This window comes from Megalops cyprinoides, chromosome 1 (assembly GCF_013368585.1).
Source record: "Megalops cyprinoides isolate fMegCyp1 chromosome 1, fMegCyp1.pri, whole genome shotgun sequence".
In the NCBI taxonomy this organism is placed as follows: domain Eukaryota; kingdom Metazoa; phylum Chordata; class Actinopteri; order Elopiformes; family Megalopidae; genus Megalops; species Megalops cyprinoides.
In genome coordinates this window covers 28,139,263-28,158,901 of record NC_050583.1, presented here as the reverse complement: position 1 = coordinate 28,158,901, position 19,639 = coordinate 28,139,263, and the positions used below count along the sequence as shown (strand labels likewise).

The 19,639-nt window shown below is 36.9% G+C and overlaps 2 protein-coding genes and 1 long non-coding RNA gene across 3 annotated transcripts; all 3 read right to left on the bottom strand.

The window, feature by feature from the left end:
* Window positions 1–1,155: 1,155 nt before the first annotated feature.
* Window positions 1,156–6,567, bottom strand: zgc:136472 (uncharacterized protein LOC678514 homolog). The gene is made up of 11 exons (XM_036523687.1): window positions 6,366–6,567; window positions 4,765–4,971; window positions 4,533–4,666; window positions 4,108–4,245; window positions 3,716–3,823; window positions 3,471–3,596; window positions 2,970–3,167; window positions 2,559–2,679; window positions 1,835–2,016; window positions 1,450–1,539; window positions 1,156–1,224 (listed from the first exon to the last, which is right to left on the bottom strand). Exons 1-11 carry the CDS (start codon window positions 6,565–6,567, stop codon window positions 1,156–1,158), a joined length of 1,575 nt encoding a protein of 524 aa, XP_036379580.1.
* Window positions 6,568–7,639: 1,072 nt separating this feature from the next.
* On the bottom strand, window positions 7,640–9,701 carry LOC118792479 (lipopolysaccharide-induced tumor necrosis factor-alpha factor homolog). Its single transcript, XM_036550337.1, has 5 exons — window positions 9,426–9,701; window positions 9,040–9,255; window positions 8,627–8,801; window positions 8,035–8,139; window positions 7,640–7,905 (listed from the first exon to the last, which is right to left on the bottom strand). The coding sequence occupies exons 1-5, from the start codon at window positions 9,520–9,522 to the stop codon at window positions 7,902–7,904; spliced, it is 597 nt and encodes a 198-aa protein (XP_036406230.1). The 5' UTR covers window positions 9,523–9,701; the 3' UTR covers window positions 7,640–7,901.
* Window positions 9,702–16,503: 6,802 nt separating this feature from the next.
* LOC118773270 lies at window positions 16,504–18,908 on the bottom strand. The gene is made up of 3 exons (XR_005004724.1): window positions 18,858–18,908; window positions 17,212–17,382; window positions 16,504–16,722 (listed from the first exon to the last, which is right to left on the bottom strand). It is a non-coding gene; the product is annotated as an uncharacterized LOC118773270 (long non-coding RNA).
* Between the last annotated feature and the right edge of the window lie 731 nt (window positions 18,909–19,639).

The window sequence follows — 19,639 nt, the reverse complement described above, 5'->3', positions numbered from 1 at the left end:
TGCTGCCTTCTGAATTTTCAAAGGTGTGATTTTAGTTTTTTAATTACCACAAAGCAGAAAAAGGAGAAACGCAGAAAGGTGTGTCATGAGGGTTTGAAGAGAACTAAGCCAAATCAGTAAATATTGAAAAATGAACACATTAGTTACTGTGGCTACGTTTGCCCAAAACAGCTACAATTGTATCTCAAAGGGGAAACATTCAGTTCTGTTCTGCACCTGAGGATGATGCTAAGGTTGTTTTTTCCATGCCTAATCATTGAAATGTATGAACAGAACACAAGCTCACCTTCAAAAATTTTGTGACCTTTATTCTCTACCACAACTCTTCTTAAAAGGGATAAAAGGGCCAGAACAGGACACCACTTTCATTCAAAAATGCTTTACCATGATCTATTCACTGTTAGCATTCCAGGCATAAATTAGCTAAGAACATAGGGTTGTAAATGGTGTGTTGCTGTGCTATACAGAGTACAACCTATTGGCATGAAACAATCAAATAAATATTTTATAATGGTTTAAAAATTTGGACAAGTTTATTTCATCCAATACTATTAATTATGAGAATTTTTGAATCACAAATAATGATCAGCTACTGTTAAAATCAGTTCATTCTAACATTATGCAAGTGCAATTCAATTATTATCAAAGCTACTTTTTCCATCTGCTGACAATAAAGTGATTATGCAAAAAAATTATATGGGTGGGGCCAGATTAAGTAGTCCAAATGCTCGACAATTACGGTTAAATTAGAATTCCAAAGATGCTGGAGCTTTATTTAAGCTGGTGTGTGAGTGAGTCATTCATAATGTTTGTGAATGCAATGTCACAACAAGTGGCTCATTGAATGCTTCAGTGAAACTTCATACACAAAGAATATGATTAACATCTTCTCATGGAGTGGAATAATTGGAAATAGTTGAGCAGGGTAAAGCAGTGACAGCAGACCAAGCAGACAGACAGGCTGTGATGATGTTTGTTTGGGAGCTGTGTACCAACTATGACAGGACTCTTGCATGTATGCAGATCATTTCACAAAGCTTGCAGCCAGGCTTGAAGGACTGCATTCTGTCACTGAGTTTCTTCTCACATTCCAGAAATTTGTTCCAGAAGTTTGTTTCCGGTCAAAACGTGTAATGTTTTTGCAATATAAAGAATCTACAGTTCCTCTTTTGCCCTTTCATTAGCTTTTTGAGCCTCAATATATTTTTTCCTCTCTTTTTCCTCCTATAGGAGACAGAAAAAAGTCATTTAATGGATGCACACAACCATTTATGGAACATTAAACAGATCTAGATTCTAGTTTTCAATTAACTTTTTCAGCCACTTTCAATTCTTGTGTGTGTGTGTGTGTGTGTGTGTGTGTGTGTGTGTGTGTGTGTGTGTGTGTGTGCGTGTGTGTGTGTGTGTGTGTGTGTGTGTGAGATGGATTTTCAACCAACATTACCCCACCTTAGCCTTGTCTTCTTTGGCTAATTCAACCTGGTCCTCTACAAACTGGACCAATGCCTCTAATGTTCTTTCTCCCAAGAAGGGAACAACCTGCAGATGCAAAGACAGAAAATAAGATCTTTATAACACTCTCAAGAAATTTAAAGGAAAGTATGCTATGGCATATAACTAAAAACAATATTGCTCAAATCAGATAAGGAAATCCTTTTCATAGATGACAGTTTCAGAAAAGTGGTTATTCAGAATGATCGAGTTAGAACATCACAAAGATTGGCATTACTACAGTACCATGAAAGCACCCTCTGATTATTCTATATCCCATTATAAAACACATGCATATTTGCAAATTCAACAGAATACCTTTATCATATTAACTATGACCAACCTTTTCTGAGAACACAGCAGGGAAGAATTTAAAAGAGGGATAGCGCTCCTGTAGCACAACGTTGATGTCATTGGCCGTGGCATCTATCCTGGCGATCACAACACTTTCATGTTTCTCATACACCTTCGCAAGCTTCTCCCATAGCTGAAAAAATTCTTGACATTCCTTGTACCAAGGAGCATCTTTTCATGGAAAATACACAGAGTAAATTAACATTAAAACAACTGTAAACTGATCTCATACTTTTTCAAACAGAAATTTAAAAACAAAAAGAACTTTTAACATAGAAATTTAATTTTAATATTTATTTATTTTGTTTTGTTTCCAGCTTCCCTCTGGAAGGGTCTGTATGTAAATTCATGGCTGAAATTATTATTATTTAGGGGTGTTCTTCACATTCTCCCATTTGGCTTGATTTCCTATTGAAGGACACCAAGATCAACTAAATGTCAATGTAATATTATAGGGGAAATTATTTTTAAAAAATAGCCTAAAAAACCTACAGGTACTCAACTGTAGTTACATTAACTGCTACATGCAGTTATTGTGCCCCATAAATAGCTGAAAGTATGATTATTTCTTTCATTTATTGGCAATTGCATGTTTCAATTGAGAAGTAGGCCTTAATTTCTACCATTATCTTATTAATGATGTTAATTTAAAGTGTAACCTTTTCTATAACTGGGTAGACTATTGCTGTTACATCTTCATTCAGAATACGTACAAAACATGATGAACACATTCCTGTCCTCATTGAAGGCCACTTTCTCAAAGTTTGAGCCCACAAGTTCCTTCACAGGCTGCTTATCCCAGTCTTTAGGGATTGGTTCACTCTGCAACTTGGGCTGACAAAATTCACAAATGTTAAAAATCACTTTACAGTTCTGTCATGTGTGTGGATGACTGCGTTAAAATTATGATGAAATACAGTAAATTCAATTTAGCCAATACTGTAACTATTTTAAAAATCACTAAGAGTACTTATTTGGATGCAACATTCAAAAAGGTTAATTGTGAAAATGTAGAAACCTTTACTTAGCTGCTAGAGTATTTCATTATTTAATACACATGTATTAAATAGTGAAATGGAGGATAGAGATAATCATGAATTCAGCTTGCAATGAACACATTTTACCTTTGCTTTTCCATCAATGTAAGTCTGGCAGAAGGCCTTCACAGCATCTGATGTGACCTCCTCTGACTGCATTTGGTACTGCACATTGTCAGTCAGATTTACCATTCGCACTAAAGGAGCTTCCACCTCACGCACTCGGAAGTACTCCAGAATCCGCCCGTTTCTGTGCTCGTCAGTGTCAATGAACACAAATAAAGCCTAGCAATGCAGAAACATAAAGAGTTCTCCCAGGGCTCTTCTTCAGTTGTTTATGTACAATCATTTAATATAAATACATCATTGGAGATTGAAATGTATTAATTCTTGAGGAAGTCAGCAAGTAATCCCATGGAAAGTATTTTCTGGCTTAGACAAAACAAACCAAATCAGAAGTATATATTATAACACTTTAAACAGTTATATTACAATTATATATGTATAAAACATACTGGCCTTTTTAACAACATTAAATATTGCATAAAAGTCATTGTTTCTATGTAGGATTTTAGGTGCACACAGTACCTTGCCTTTGAATCCACTTGCAGCCCTTTCAAATTCTCCATAGATTTCCCTGAAGCTTCCATCACTCTTGTTAGCAAACAGTACAGCGTGGTTTGTGAGCACTGAGTTCAGTATTTTTCCTGATGTCTTGCATCAGCATTAGGCAACATCCACCAACATGGAAAAAAAATATATAAAAAAACTTAATGTACAGACAGACGCTTGTATGCAATCAAGAGGAGTTATTGAAAGTGTTTAATGCTTACCGTCCCATTATATTCTGTTACCAGATCCATTTCATGCACTCTGATGAATCGTATCAGGTCTTCTTTTGACACGTCACTGGAGATCTCATACTCCTCTGACTTTTTAGACTACAGCAACAAAAAAGCACAGTATAGAGGAGCATTGATCCCACATAATCAATTCCATATAAAACTATTATTTTATGGTATGAAAAAAGCTTAATTTATCTTTTTTGATGATTTTTTTTCCCACTGTTCCAAGATACGCTCATTTTCTTGTCAACTTATGGTAGAGAAACAGACTGAGAGTTATAGAACCATATATATCTTTGAAGAGCTGCTGGTGAACCAAATTAAGTGTGGGCCTCTTGGAACTGAGGGTGTCTCCATGGGTTAAGGGAGTCCCCACTTACCTCTTTAAACAGAACAACTGTTTCTTTTGTAATTTCATACTTGGACAACACGTGTTTATTTTTGGTCACTCCAAAGGGGAGATCAGGCATATCTGCTGCAGTAGCATAAAATGCTTCCACTCCTCCTTTTTCAAGATCCTGTAATGCCAAACAAATCATAAATAATGAAAAAGAAATCAAGGAGACACACATAGTGGTACCATATTATTAGTATTGTTATTATTACTATTATTATTAGTAGTAGCAGAACTACTAGTAGTGATAGTTTTAGTGGTAGTAGTAGAAGCAGCTTGTTTCATTATTTAAATTGTTTCATTAATGGCAGCCAGTAGGCTTCTGAGAAAAAAAATGTTACCTTGCATTGAAGAGAAACATGTAACATGTTTAGTTGGACGTGCTAACAAATATGATGTACTTGGAACTACCTTGAAAAAGCCCAGAACAACCATATCTTCAACAGCGACAAACATCTCTACTTGGCCAAGGTCTTTAATCAGCTCAGCCCTACGGCCAGTCCTTCTCTTCAGCCAGGTGACAATTGAGGAGGCCTTTTTCAAAACTGAGAAAAGTCAATTACAGAACATGTACGTTTGATTCGACAGCCACCTTCCATGACTGCAGTTCTAACCCCTAGATATGTCTGCCCTGGGTACATACCTGGACAGATAACTGGGTTCTGTTTGTCCCCAGAAATGTACAGCCTTGGGGGTGAGAACCCTGTGACATTGAGCTCTTTAGCCAAATCCTTCTCCTTCGAGACATCAACCACTCCCAGTTGCACCTTGAATGACTCCGCCTTGAGGTGAGCTGCTGCCTTGGTGAACTCCACGGATAGACTCTGGGACTCTCCAGAGAGAGGAGCATCTGGAGGAGACACAGAGAATGCTGAACTTTGTTCTTTCAGTCAGTATCACTGAATGAAGGAATATGTTTACATCTTGGCAGTGCAAACCAATATCATGAATGAACTGTAGAAAACCAACAAGGTTTCGGGGGGGGGCATTATAAATATTCGTTATGCGACTATTTCTGTTATTGTAGATGTTGCGTTATCCTCATGCCACCCTTGAATGAATCAGTGCTCCATTTGGGCCACCAGTCAAAAAAGTCTAGAATCGCCACGGCCGGTGCGATTAGAACACGAGACTGGAAAAATTCTAGGTAGTTTTAGCTTTGAGGAAACAACGATTTAACATAAAAATATAGCAAATGCGGAGGTGAAAACTATGAGAAGCTTAAAACGCTAATGAAAACATAACGAACCGTATAACACGCGTGCTATTTAGCATAAAATAAACGTGCGAAAGGGATAAGCGAGCTTGGTTCAGAAAACGGACATTGGTTTAATCAATTCAAAATCCATCTAGAACGGGCATTGACATTGACATCAGCTTTATGTGACTTTTAAGGGAAAAGGCTATATTTAAAGTAAATAATATGGCCTAATTTGATCCTACAGTGTTGTTACACTGCACTTGCTTTTTGATCATTACAAATAATAGTGCAAAATGATCATCTTAAAATAGAAGATATACTGTGTCTCTAGCATCACACAGAAATTATAAACGGGTAAGTAAGTGGTCTCGAAGAGGATTTTTTTTTCCATCTCGGTCTTGACTCTGTCTCTCTCATTTGGACTCGGTCTTGACTTGGACTTGAACCTCTTTGGACTCTGTCTCAACTAGTCCTGGTCTTGGTCTTGTCTTGGACTCAACAAAGGTGGTCTTGACTGCAGCACTACTCCAATCTGCTACTTTACTGTGAAACTGTAAGAAGTAGAGGTATTTGACTTTGGCAGGGCATGCATACAGTCACTATGCCCTTAAATACTACTGTTAATGTTTTTCCTGCTGCATTTGTTGATTAAAGAGTTATTTGAATTTTTAATTTGAATTTAAAAATGTTAACCAGGGGACTCAATGTCAGTTGAGTCACTTTTCAGAGTAGTTTTGACACTTATATTTTAACTGGTTAAAGTTAGGTGAGAACAGGATTAGTAAGTGGGTGGCACAGTTGTTTCCATGGCTGCTTCTTCCTGTTTCAGCCCAAAATTGGTCCATAGCCAAGAGAGACTGATGAAATTGACCATGTGAGCTAAAGAGGAACTAAACAAGCAAGTCATGACACAACATTTCTATGTAGTAATGCACCCATGCTAACCACATTGAACAGTGAAATCCACAATAGTTTTAACAATTTTATTCCATCTCAAGCTTTAGAGAAAATATGGAAATATTCAGTGAATTTCTGGGACTCACGGAAATTGACGAGCAGCTGTTTGTGTTGTTTGAGTGCCTGATCAAAGTTGCTTTTCTTCAGTATTAGAACCCCTTTCTCCTCCTTAATGGGAATGGTCTTTGTTTTTTTGGCTTTTGTTTTTATGTTGTCTTGTGCTAAATCCTCAGCAACAGCCCCACAGAAGCAGGCCAAGGCAAGCAGAGAGATCAGTAGTTCCTTCATTTTGGTGAATTCTGAAGAAGCAGCTGGACACAGTAACCTTTTGGAGTCATGGGCGGGGACAGTAATAATAAAATGAAAGAACGTGGGCTTCGCCGATTGTTCTGTGTGACCACGTGGGAATGCTGAGGTTGTAACTGATAAAAGTGTGTACTTTGGTAATGGATTTAATTTATCATTACACCTTTTACAGCGCAAGGTTAAACAAGTGGAGCCGAAACAATGCAAGGTGACCCCATCGGGGAATACATGGAAAATGTTATCATATTCATGCCCTGACCGTTTGTGTGAGAAGTTTCTAGTAAAAAGAAAATCATTCCACATTATATTTGAGTGCGAAAGAAGTGCTGTTTGCTAAATTCCTCCATAAAAAAGGAAATGTTTGCTGTCATGGAATTGTCTGCTTTTGTTAATGTACTGAAGAACATCATGGTATTCTTCTCCTTGGGGCTGCTGTCACTCAGCTAACAGTGCTATTAAGCATACAAATATTGTGTTAGATATCTTACTACAATATGTTCTTTGCCCTGCTGCACTCAGAAAGCCACCTAAAACCTAAAATCTCTAAATTTACAGATATAATAAAAGGCCATCTCACACGGTTCTCCTTGGGTTTTCTATAAGACTTGTAAGACTATAAGACTGAACATGAAACATTAATAAATCTGCATTTTCAGGGCAAGTTATTTTTACATGGAACAGCCTTAAGTTTGATTCACAAATATTTAAGAAATTTCACACTAAACACTGTCTTTAAAATGTAAATATGCTGAAAATCTGAACAATTCTGTCTTTTCCATCTTCCATTCAAGTTCAAATTCCAATCCAAAAATTCTGATATCCCAGATTTTGTCTCAGCCTTTATTATTTACTGCTGTATAAATGTATAAAACACACCCCACATACAAATAAGACTGGATTTCACAATGTGTTTTTAACTGAAGTATGTTAGATGCAACAAACTCTATTACAACCTCTTCACAAGGAAGAAAGCATAACATTACATCTCATACAGAGTTTACATTGATTGACTCATAAAGGAATATATATTGTTTATTGCACATTGTTTTGGGAAGCAATTTACATTTACAGTTACAATACAGTCACACCTTACTAGTGGAATAAGTCAACATTAGTCAAACTCAAAAGACGGATCTGAAAGTGCCGAAAACAATGATTTGAATTAGACAGTAGAGGGCGCTAAAGGTGTATTTTTATGGTTGCGTGACATTTGAGCCTTAAGAGCTGCAGCACTTCTCCAGATGTGAGGTCTCTCATGGCTTTTTGTGGTGACAGGATATTTGGCTTCCAGTGTTTTCACGGAGTCAGACCACACATTACCTGTGTTATGAGATGTAGTAACAATGAAATGAAAGTAAGATGGAGCATGATATCTGATGGCCTCAGTGGTGGTCAGTGATTTCTTAAGCTATTTCAAGTATAAATGTTAAGAAAAGGGAAGGTACTTACATCCTTTTGTGGACATAGAGGTTGGTGTGACACTGAGGACAGCTGTGATGTGCATCTTTGAAACTATCCATGAAAAATGGCAAAAGGCAACATCCGCAAAAAAGCCTGGAAAAGAATATTGAGGTTTAGAAAGCATTCTTGTTCTTACTGCACCCAACATGTTTGTTCCATCTTTTTTTCTTTTTCTTTTTGTCTGAAGCAATCTGTCATGGTAATATACTGGTTTAGCCACTATCCTGATATGCTTCTTTTGGATTTAATGAGCCATCATTTTATTGTAAGTTTTAATTGATCACCATAAAGTTGCGTTTCATTTTAGCACAAATCCAGTTTTCATTCTCCTGAAGTCAGCTTTAATAACCCTGTGCATAATCAGATAGTAATGTTCTGGTGTAACTGGTGCAACAAAAATCCTGTTCAACAAGTTTTGGGTATTTGTACATTCTGAGTGTAATCTGAGGATTGATGTAGTGAACTAGCCACATTTTTTTTTCATTAAAGAAACCACATAAGTTCCATGTCAGCGGTTTGGAAAGCCATCTAGACTTAAATCCCATGAATGACCTTCACGTTCAGGAAATGTGAAACTTACCCAAAAAAGATGAACACAAAGCACATCACCCAAGAGAAGGTCCCAGACTTATAGATGACACGGGTTGTGACTCTCTGTTGACAGTTGTTGCATGTTGTCATGCATGAAGTGTCACCAAGGTTATTAACACAGATCACGGCTGGCTGTGGCTGTGTCACAACAGGTGCACGTTGCACTAAAAAAAGGAAGCAGTAATTCAGACTTCTCTAAAAAAAACACCACCAAAAGTAATACAACAACACACCATCTCCTCTGGAAAACTGAACCTGTAATTCCCATAAATCAATACTATTCCTCATTCCCTGGATAAGAAATTAATTTATTTCCTGATATTTAAAATACATTGTTTGTGCTACACTAAACAATGTCACAATTCATTTCCTTCCTTCAGAAATCATATCTGTCAGGATTACCTGGTTGTGTGCTAACAAAGACAGCTTGACCTTGAGGCTGCGCTTGGTATACGACATGTTGAGGTTGGTACGTGGCTTGAGGTGGTGGTGCATATACTGCCTGAGGTTGAGGTGGTTGGTATGGAGGAGGTTGCGGTTGAGTGGGAGAAGTATTTAAATTAATGCTGATATTCCCAACATTTTCTTTTGTGGACACCTTCGCGGCCATGGTTGAAGCTGTGGAGAGAGGGATCGCTGAGTGGACCGGGTCACAAGGGATGCCTATGAAGTAGCTCAAAAATAAAATCACGTTAATGACACAATGTATTTATTTCTCTTTCTTTTTTTACCATTTCACATTACATAAAGCCCAAAATAAAAACTGGAGGACAACATGGATACTCTGCCTATTTCCTGGTTAGAGGAAGGCGGTGCAGAGGATTGTTTGATGGGCTGGTTTTGTTGTACTGTTGAATGGATCTCGGCTTCTTCTTGAGTGTCCATTCTGACTTTAATTTTTCCAGACTGACGGGATGGGAATGATGTAGATAAGATTTCCAACAAGGAGTTCAGTGCTGTTGATTGTAGTTGAAATAGACTGGTTTATCTGATTTACTCTTTTCTTTGACCATCCACCATATTTGTTAACATAAAAACACAAAAACATAAATACCTGTTGTACAGTATATTTAATACATACCTGTTATTGATACTTTTCTGTTACTAGTAACCAAATGTTATATATTTTATTGGTGAATATATTTTTTCAACTGAATCAATGTCCATCTACTGGCATTTGCAAAGTTTTAGCATCAAAATATTAATTTAGAAAATCTTAAATTATGACAGAAGTTACTGTGTCAATCTGTGTCCAAAATCCAGACAATGCCAGAACTAGCAGATCTGTAATTTTTTCAAACTTCATGAGACACAAACAGATCCCGGTGAGGGAACACATGACCTACAGTGTGATTTTATGACTTAAAAAAAAGCCTCTGAATAACATATAGAATGCATACAGCCTGTAAGAGTCAGTTCATTCATAACTGAATGATGGGCCATAAAAATGGAAATTTGGTGAATTCAATGACCTATAAAAAGCTTCTTCTTCAAAAAAAAAACAAGAGTAATAAAATTGATTATGGGATACAATATGGACTTTTACTAGGACTTTTAAATTCATGTACTTACGCATACTTACACATACACAACTCAGTGGATACACGTGAAAATAATTTACATTCATCTTCCAGGTTCAAATACAGTTCATGAAGTAATTCAGGAAACCAGTTATAGGCCCTAAAATCACTCATAAATGTGATGAGTGAATATATGATTACTTATATTACCACTATATAATCTATACAAAGTTTGAGGAGATGTAAATTCTCATCTGCTCAGATTTTTGCAAACAAAGCGCTATGGTTCTATGGATCAGGAAGAAATAATCATGAAAGAAAAACTGCACAACTGAACCACTCTTTCATCAAGAACATAGAACTTTTCTCTGTTTTGTTATTTCAGCAAACAGAAGACATATCTCAGGTAAAACTGACCTTTAAAGTAAAGAGGTTCTATAGAGTTGATGAACTGTATGATTCATCAACTATATGGAATCATTTGGGGAAATATTTGCTATTATCTTCATTTGATCATGATAGAGATAATATAAAAACAAAAAAATTAAAAATTGCAGCTAAAACCTTTAAAGTATTTACATTTTATAAACACTTTCTTCAGCCATTATTCATGATACATAGGACTACAATCAAAAAGTAATATCACCATTAAGCCTTCTGAACTGCTGACGAAACAATAACTTGTGCACATATGCACTTCAGTACACAATTTAAATCATGTCAACTTTATTCTATCAAGAAAAATATATGACATATCACATTAGTAGTATTTGATGAAAAAGTAACAAGCAATAAGAATTACTCTCACCTGTGCAGGAGAAGAGCCTGTAGGAATGAAATCAAGATCTGTGACAGGCGAGAACATTAGTAACCTTAACCCTTCCCTCTCTTTCACATTGGCATGGTATGATTCTAGGAAATGTAAACAAAAAAAAACTGACTTCAGACATCTGACATCAGATAACTTTCACAATGGTCTCATACTGCTCAAGCCACATTCCTTTTCTTGGGGTGTCCATGCCTTCTGGTGCATACATCATGCCAGATGTACAATAGTTTCAGTTCAAACAAAAGGGGGAAAAAAAAACATTCAGCATTAGGTAGGACTTGGAAAGCGTGTAATTGGGTATACCTTCTTGCACCAAAAGGAAGAAGTGTGAATTGATAACCATTGGAGGAGTAAATCCCATTGTTTATTGTGCAATCCACATTGGCTCATTGTGGATTTTTTATTCTTTAAATATGTTAATCAGGGACAATGACATAGGAGGGGCACATAAAGAAGGACTTCCAGGAGTCTTGGGTGCTCTTGGTTGTGTGTGGAGCCTGAAAATGGAACTGTTTGATGAGTTTTTGGCAGTCTTGGGTGGATGCTCTGCTGATCCATTTTCATTGAAAACTGGAGTGGCAGAGGAAAGGGAGGAGTTTGACAGGAAGAGGAATGCGGAAATCAGAAAACAGGATGAATGAAGGTTAGTTTGCATTTACAGTATACAGGAACAGGGAGGAGCTAAGATGCAATCTGCCCTCTAGAACTTTTGTTACATCAGACTTCCCTAATCATAAGAAAATTACTTTCCGTTTTAAGTTTTTATTTGATTTTTTTTTGTTTTTTAAAAGCTTGCCATTCACATGTTTGGATGTTGTGCCTCTTTGTCTTCTTCAGTGGGTGTATTTGTTCATCACAAACCATTGTACAAATTGCCACCTACTGTACTAGGACTGTGCAACATGGAGCAGATAAAAGCTAAAGGTTTGTTATACATATGGATAGTAACTTTATAGGATTTAACACTTTAATATGGAGTTATTTCGCAGTAGCTGGACTCCAATATCATCTCTAATAATCCTTCTTTGGGATCGTTATTTTATCATGATTTACATGCAATGTGTACAAGGGTTTTGTTTTTATTTATTATTAAGCAATTTGTTTTTATACTAGAACTTGTTTTAAAACAGAATTTATGGCAACTGAAAAAGGTACTCAGACTGAGTTTTGTTACACTTAAAGGTAACAATGTGTAGGACTGAAGTAGTCTCTCTTCAATGAACACTAGGGGGAGCTAAAGGAGCTACCCTTGGGCAAGGTACTTAACCCACAATTGCCTCAGTAAATATCCAGCTGTATAAATGGATAACATTGTAAAGAACTGTAACCTATGTAAGTCGCTTTGGATAAAAGCGTCTGCTAAATGAATAAATGTAAATGTAAATGTAAAAATTTGACCCAAAATACAGATGACACCATGGATCAGCATTAGGGCTACAGCAGACTTCTAGTGGTAGTATCATGTGTTGTTTCACTTACTGTACTAGAAATGAAAAGCATCTGCAGACTTTTTGTTGTACTATAGTATACCTCAGAAATTGTAGCATGGAGCTGTCATGAGGCATATTGCAGCATTTCAGATTCATTTGTTTGGTATTAAAATAGGTACTGTAAACTTTACTTTTTTGCAAAGCAGCGCTAATCTGTGCAAAAGGAGCATACGGCAACACATAATATATGCATTTTGCAATGCTTCAAGTAGTCTTGCTGGGAGAGAGCATTTGCTGCATGAAGTGTTTTGGTGGTTGTAGTGCATTTTGCACGAAAGATTAACTGATGTCCTCATATGCATGGTTGTTAAGCACACTGTATTAAGAGTTTTGAAAAAGTGGGCATGGTATTGACCTAAGTGTGAAAACAGTTGTACTGTAATAGCTTTGCATAATCCTGTAACCTTACAGTACTTGCAGCCTGGCTGTCACACATTACAGGACAGTGTACAGCTAGTCCAGAAGGTAATTAGTAATGGTTGGGAATGAACCTTGGGAATGAACCTATTATTCCTGACACAATGAGGGTAATGATGACTATTAACAGAATTTGGAGAACAATTCTTTTTTGAGCTCGAACTAAAATCAATATTGCACATAGATTGCTCATCTATTTAGCTGGCTATGCACTGTGATTTACGACATGAAAGTGATGCTTTTGGAGTGTGACGGTCATGAGAATAATACACAGTTACAATACACAGACAGTTACTTCTAGTTTGTCTGGCTGCCCACTGGTTGTTCACTAATTTTTCTGGCTAAGCTACATGAAAGTAAAAATCTAAAAAGAAGCAACAGTCAAAGAGGTAACAGTCAAAACAAGAAGTTGATGTCACTAGTTTTCATATTCATTTGTTATATCAGGGAACTGATAGAGCGCAGTGCTAAATACCGCCTGTAGAGTTCAGTCACCAGCAAGAGACATGAGGGAACCGCATGTTCTTTCCACTAAAAATATTTTTAAATTACACAGGCCTTTCAGATTTTATTCATTATTTTAATTAATTAATCATTTGAAATGGAAATTTCTATGAAAAATGGCATTTAATGGCCAGCTATCTAATTGTACACATAATTTATTAACTGATGTTTGACTTTCTGACTTCCTGACTTGCAACCAAATTTGAGTTTCAAATATAGTAGATTGTTATATGGTAGAAAACATGATTAATGGGTATGTGAGTGGGTTTTTTATATATATTTTTTAAAATAGTTTAATTTTAATTGTGAGTTGTCCAGACCTAATAGTAAATAAATAAATTTTGTCAGAATTTTCTTGTTTATTTACAGGAACATGTCATACATACTGTTTTATACACAGCAGTGCTCAAGTGCATAAATATTCATGTTAAACCCATGCTGGGAACCTTATTCTCTACAAAAGTGAAAAGTAGTACATTCAATTTTAACAGTACTTCCTTGTGAGGGAAAACAAAACTGTATTTGTGTGTGCGTGTGGGTGTGGGTGTGTGGGTGCGTGTGGGTGTGGGTGTGTGGGTGCGTGTATGTGTGTGTGTGTGTGTGTGTGTGTGTGTGTGTGTGTGTGTGTGTGTGTCTGTCTGTGTCTGTGTGTCTTCAGTGTTTTGCTTTTTGGAAAATGTTAAGTTGCTACTGTACAAGCAAACTGTGTGCTTTACTTGGGTGTTTTATATGGATAGGGTCAAGTTTAAAGGTTACTACAAGTTCAATACATAAAATGATTTCACCATGAGTAATGTAACAATATTAGCAAACAGGTTTTGCAGTATGCCTAATTTCCAGTAAGTTATCCTACATCGTCGGTCTTAAAATTTTGAAGTGTAACTAAGACAGTCTACTGCTTCATCGCAGCCACAGACAAGAAAAGATAATCACATCTTTCTCTTTTTCCTCAAGGCATTATATTTAAGCACAAAATGCGTTTAGGTAACTGCAGTACTTTATACTTCAAAGTCAAGTTTTCAGGTCCGTGTGTGAACGTATAGCTTAGTGTTGCATGCTGGACAGTAGTGATGTGCATCCATGAAACCATTCACAACAAATGGGATGAGGCAACATCCACAGAAGAGCCTGGAAAGATGGAAACATCATGATTAAAGATCTCTGCGCAATGCATAGAATGTTCTCTCAATGTTATGTAAACCAAAATTAGTCTGTATTGTTTTTACTCATTTAACCCACACAGGACATGCATAAAAATGTTGAACGACGATCCAACATTTGCTAGGCTGAAAACACAAGCTTAAAGCCTGGGCTGAACTAAAAGTATGTTTTGCTACACAGGCTGAAAACATTTCTACTGCATTTGAGTGTGATTTCAAAGGCCATAAAAAATCTTCAGTAGATCTTCAGAATTTCCTTACAATCGAAACATGAAGATTGATGCGGGTATAGTGGCACTTATATATGGCTTGAAGTCATGTCAGGATCGGAACCTGATGAAGGGATTGCACCTGGCTATGGGCCAAGGTAGTTGACCCCCAATTGACATGATGAACAGGAAAATGAAAGGGGGGACCTAGTACAGTAGGGATGCTGTGGACAGCGACATGGAAAGGAAGTGGTACATTGGATTTTTATAGGTGTGGACGGGACCAGTTTGTCTAGATTTGGTTAATTGTGTAGGGATTGTCTGATAATTTAACTAAACCTTGGTTTCAAACTTCAGTTAATGCACCACTGATGATTATGACACCATTTTTTCACCAGCAAAAATGAGTAGATCCTGCTATACCAGTTGCAAATACTAAGGTAATGCTTACCCCAGTATAATAAAAAGGATGCATAATAACCATGCCAGAATCCCAGCCTTGTAGAGGACTTTTGTTGTGACTCTTTGATTACAGTTGGTGCATCTTGTTATGGCGGGACTGTCTCCCAAGGGTCCCAGAACTTCCTGCTGCACAACCACAACTGGCTGCCCAGCAGGTGCTGGCTGGACAGTGTACACTGAGAAAAAGTCAAATTTATACTGTTCAGTCAAGGGAACTCATTCTGTCTCTTCAAGATACAGTTCAAGATACAATGCCTTGAACAGTGAATAGTGCTTGAATAGTGTCAATTCAGTAGAAGACCCTTGACCAATTCTCTTTCACATTTTAATGAATTACAACTATACATTAAAGTTTCATTCTGTGTGATATTAAACTCAAAATTAATTATTTTAAGGTGATATCCAAGGCATATTTTTGCATTTTTTACATCTCTTACCCTGTTGTGATTGTTGTTGGTACATCATTGCAGGGTAAGGGCTGGCAGCTGGCATGTACTGGAACTGGACAGGATGGTCTTTCACAACTGTAACAAGTGAAATGCATGTGGATCTTTACTATGACCTGTCATGACCTATGATGTCCTAATATCTCTGCAGCAGTTTATTGTTAATAACAAACTTATGTAAATCTTAAAAGCTAGATGGAAAATTTTGGAGAGTTGCTGTATACTATCAAATGAAACTGCAAACATCATTGAACTGCAGCAGATACAGAAACTAAAAGCTATTTAATTAGCATCTCCAGAAACAAAATTTTTTTTACATTACTATGAAATACCAGGTAGGTAATTTCAGACTGTACAGATACTTTCAGCCACTTACTTTGATGTGATTGCTCTTGGTAATCCACTGAGGGCTGAGAGTCAGTACTAGGCACCTGCAGCACAGGATATTGGTTGTTGTTCTGGACTTGAGCTTGACATGGGGCTTCAGCTTGAATAAGAGCTTAAGAGATAGAGATACATACTGAGATTCTTGACCCACTTAAAGGCTTTGCCAACACCTTGCAGCAAAGGGCAAATTTGTTATGACTGATCTTCTGGAATTTAAATAATATGTTGTTTAATCCAACATGATTTTCAAAGAGTTTAGGGCACTAAATATTCTTAAACATTCAGTATGAGTCATATAATTTGTGTTACCTTAATGCAAAGTCTTTTTCCTCTGACTTAATTTTCAACTGATAGTAACATGTGAATAGTTGCTGCTAATAGCTGTTGCCATATTTGTTCTAGGAGCATCGAGTTGACCAGAAAGCACATGACATTCGCACATGCAGCCCTTCAGAAATGAATGAAAGCTCCAAGGCCAGGATGTTTGTGCTTGCTCACTCACTGTCCTCTGAACACTGCTGGTGCACCTCTACAGGAAGAGGACTGATTGATCCTATTTGCTGCATTTCTGTTTCTGTGGATTCAGTGTGTTCTTGGTCTTGGGAACTGACTTGATCATCATTGACTGGGCTGGTGTCTGAAGCAGGGATGCTAGAAAAGACTGTTGAAAGAGTTGTTAATATTAATCAGCTTTGCTTCAAAGCTTTAAAACATAGTATTTCTCTTTTTTTCTGATTTCTTGTTCTCTCTGTCATATGTTTAAAAATGGTTTACAAATGGTCTTTTATTTTGGCCTGCCACAAGGCCCAGCTGTAGTACCAATATGTATATGTAGTAAGTCATTGCATGCTGCCATAGAAACAAAATTCAAACAGAAATTATCCTCCAATTCATTCCCATTCCCATTAGTCATACCCCATGGCCCAAACCCAAGCCTATGTGCCAAAGACATCAAGACAGACTCCTGAAAGTGCCTCATTTTCCACTTACCTGTCCCCATCTCCCTATTATGCATTAATTTCAGGGTTTCCCCAGGAAGGTATCTGGCATGTTGTGAGTGAAGCTTTTGAAATGAAAATGGTTTGTGAATTCTGGTGTGATTTTCACTGTTACAACTGTTGGTAATAATCTTCTATGAGCGGTTCCTTACCTGATTCCATGTAAGAGGGGGGAGGTGATGCGGGCTCCTCTGTGGGAGTGCTTGGGGGTATCTGGGTTACATCTATGTCTGATGTTGGAATATCCATTTTGATCTCCTAGGTATTTTCTATCAAGAATGGTGCAGAGTGATGCAGATGCGTGAGTCCCCCCAGAACAAGCACTACAACAAGATAGCAAGGAAAAAGGATAACACAGGAATAATGTGTAGCCCTCAATGCTGTGGCAACATGGAGTTTAGCCTTGTTGTGGAAATTACAGACATATCGAGTTTAATGTTCATAACTGAACAACAAAATTAGAAGTAGGAATAAAAAAGTAGGTCATATACAGTAGACCATCGTTAGCTATGATCTAGTTAATTACATAGCCAGGTTATACGTCATTTAACATTTGAATTTAATTAGCATAATTTACACGTTTATTCTGATGAAAATGCAGACAAATTATTATCACAAGCATATCACATGTGACTTTTAATGGGTGTGATTATCTAGTGCAGGGGTGTCCAAACCTCTCCTGGAGGGCCACTTGTCCTGCATGTTTTAGATCTCTCCCTGCTCCAACACAGCTGATTCAAATGATCAGTTTGTTATTCAGTAACTTCAGGATTTTGTTACGAATTGATCATTTGAAACAGCTGTGTTGGAGCAGGGAGAGATCTAAAACATGCAGGACAAGTGGCCCTCCAGGAGAGGTTTGGACACCCCTGATCTAGTGGCTCTTAGGGAGGCACTGGGAGTGACCATGGTCCACTTCCCAGAGCTGATTTTTTTTTCAATTCTCTTCATTTATTATGATTATAACATATTTCCCTTCAAGGGCATATATATATTTAAAAAAAAAAAAAAAACTGTTTGAGAACTAAGTAGCCTGTTGTTTTAGGGAGGTTTGCAACACATGTAGACTGATGATACATTACTACACTAAGAATTATATTCAATCCTTGAAAGTCAATGTGAACACAACCCCTCAGTATTTTACCAATTGTAATGTTTCATAAAGGCAGTGAAATTAAAAACAATCAAGTAGAGAGCTGCCCATATTTGTTTCAGGTAGTTTTTATACTTTGTGTAACAAACAGCCTTTGTTTTTTGCTAATGGACTTCTTTATGTTTGTTTGCTTTGCTCACAAGTTTTGATTTGATTTGCCTGTTTTCCTCTGATATTGTTATTATATATAAAACTATTCACTTTTTGTAAAAAGAAAGAAGAAAGAAAGAAATTGGAGAAGCTGCAATATTATCATGCCTTGCCTCATCTGCATCAGGTTTGAAAAAAAAAAAAAAAAGAAAAAACAATTACAAGTATCCTTAATGGCTCTCCATTTCAAATGAATTATATATTAACATACACCAAATACGGTGATCATGGCTATTGTAAACGTTGCTTATTGTGGCAGTCTCAAAATAGATTTTATCTTTATAGTTATCATTACTGACCGTAGTGCTTTGCAATGGTGCTTTACTACACATCATTGACAAATACTTTCTGATCCACATTATTCAATGTAATATATTTCTATTCATGATACTCTACAGGTTTGTATCCAGTGTAATATTCAAATTGCAATCATTTCACCAACTGAAATCAGTTATGTTTTAAGGTTTAATTATTGAAAAAATAATAGACTCTTACCAGTAAGATGTGTAGGAAAGCAAGTGAAGGGAACGCAGTTGTTCCACATCGCAATGAATTTTATTTCCTGCTCAGGACAGATGACAGCTTGTATCTCACTAAACCAGAATTCATGATGTTATCTGCCAATGTTTTCACACTGTTCATAATGAATGTTTACACATTCTGTTGTTTACACTGTTCATCATGCAATATCACTCACACACACACACACATACATACAAATACACATACACACACTCCAAGTTCTATGTCCTATACTTGCAATGGGTTGTTTCTCTTTGGACAGGGTGCCCTCATCAGCCTTTCCTATTCTAATTGTATACAAAACGCATATATGAAGTATTACTGAACATTTATCATCTTCATTACTTTTTAATCCACTATTTATGCTCCCAAGGGTTTCATCTATTCGTTCCAAATACAAATTATTCACATTTCTGATAAGTTGTATTTCCGTCCCTAGGCACAGTCAGAATGTATATGCCCTCATATGGTGAACCTCAGGAATGGGCAAAACCAGTCTTTGAGGGCCAGCATGTGGTGAGGTGACCTTTACAGCTGAATAAACTTGAAACATCCTGTGAATTTTTTTGAATAGGTAAAAATACATCCCTTCTCAAGTGCTAAAATCAAAATACCACTCAGAGTACAGACTCAGAGTAAGCTTGTGATGATATCTTGCCCTGTGTATTATATTACAGCTCATTCCCAAACACTTTCAACAACAACAACATTCAGGAATAAGATGAATAGCACCTGTGTGGTCAAGATCAGGAGTG

What these genes read in the sequence shown, in the direction of transcription:
- zgc:136472 (XM_036523687.1), bottom strand. Translation starts at nt 6,567, where the DNA reads ATGAAGGAACTACTGATCTCTCTGCTTGCCTTGGCCTGCTTCTGTGGG. An exon ending in TTGTTCTGGGCTTTTTCAAG is followed by an intron (nt 4,246 to 4,532) that starts GTAGTTCCAAGT and finishes TTGGCATTACAG; the next exon opens with GATCTTGAAAAAGGAGGAGT. An exon ending in GAATGTGTTCATCATGTTTT is followed by an intron (nt 2,017 to 2,558) that starts GTACGTATTCTG and finishes TTCCATGAAAAG; the next exon opens with ATGCTCCTTGGTACAAGGAA.
- LOC118792479 (XM_036550337.1), bottom strand. Translation starts at nt 9,522, where the DNA reads ATGGACACTCAAGAAGAAGCCGAGATCCATTCAACAGTACAACAAAAC. An exon ending in CTTTGTTAGCACACAACCAG is followed by an intron (nt 8,802 to 9,039) that starts GTAATCCTGACA and finishes TCCTTTTTTTAG; the next exon opens with TGCAACGTGCACCTGTTGTG. An exon ending in TTTGTGTTCATCTTTTTTGG is followed by an intron (nt 8,140 to 8,626) that starts GTAAGTTTCACA and finishes ATTCTTTTCCAG; the next exon opens with GCTTTTTTGCGGATGTTGCC.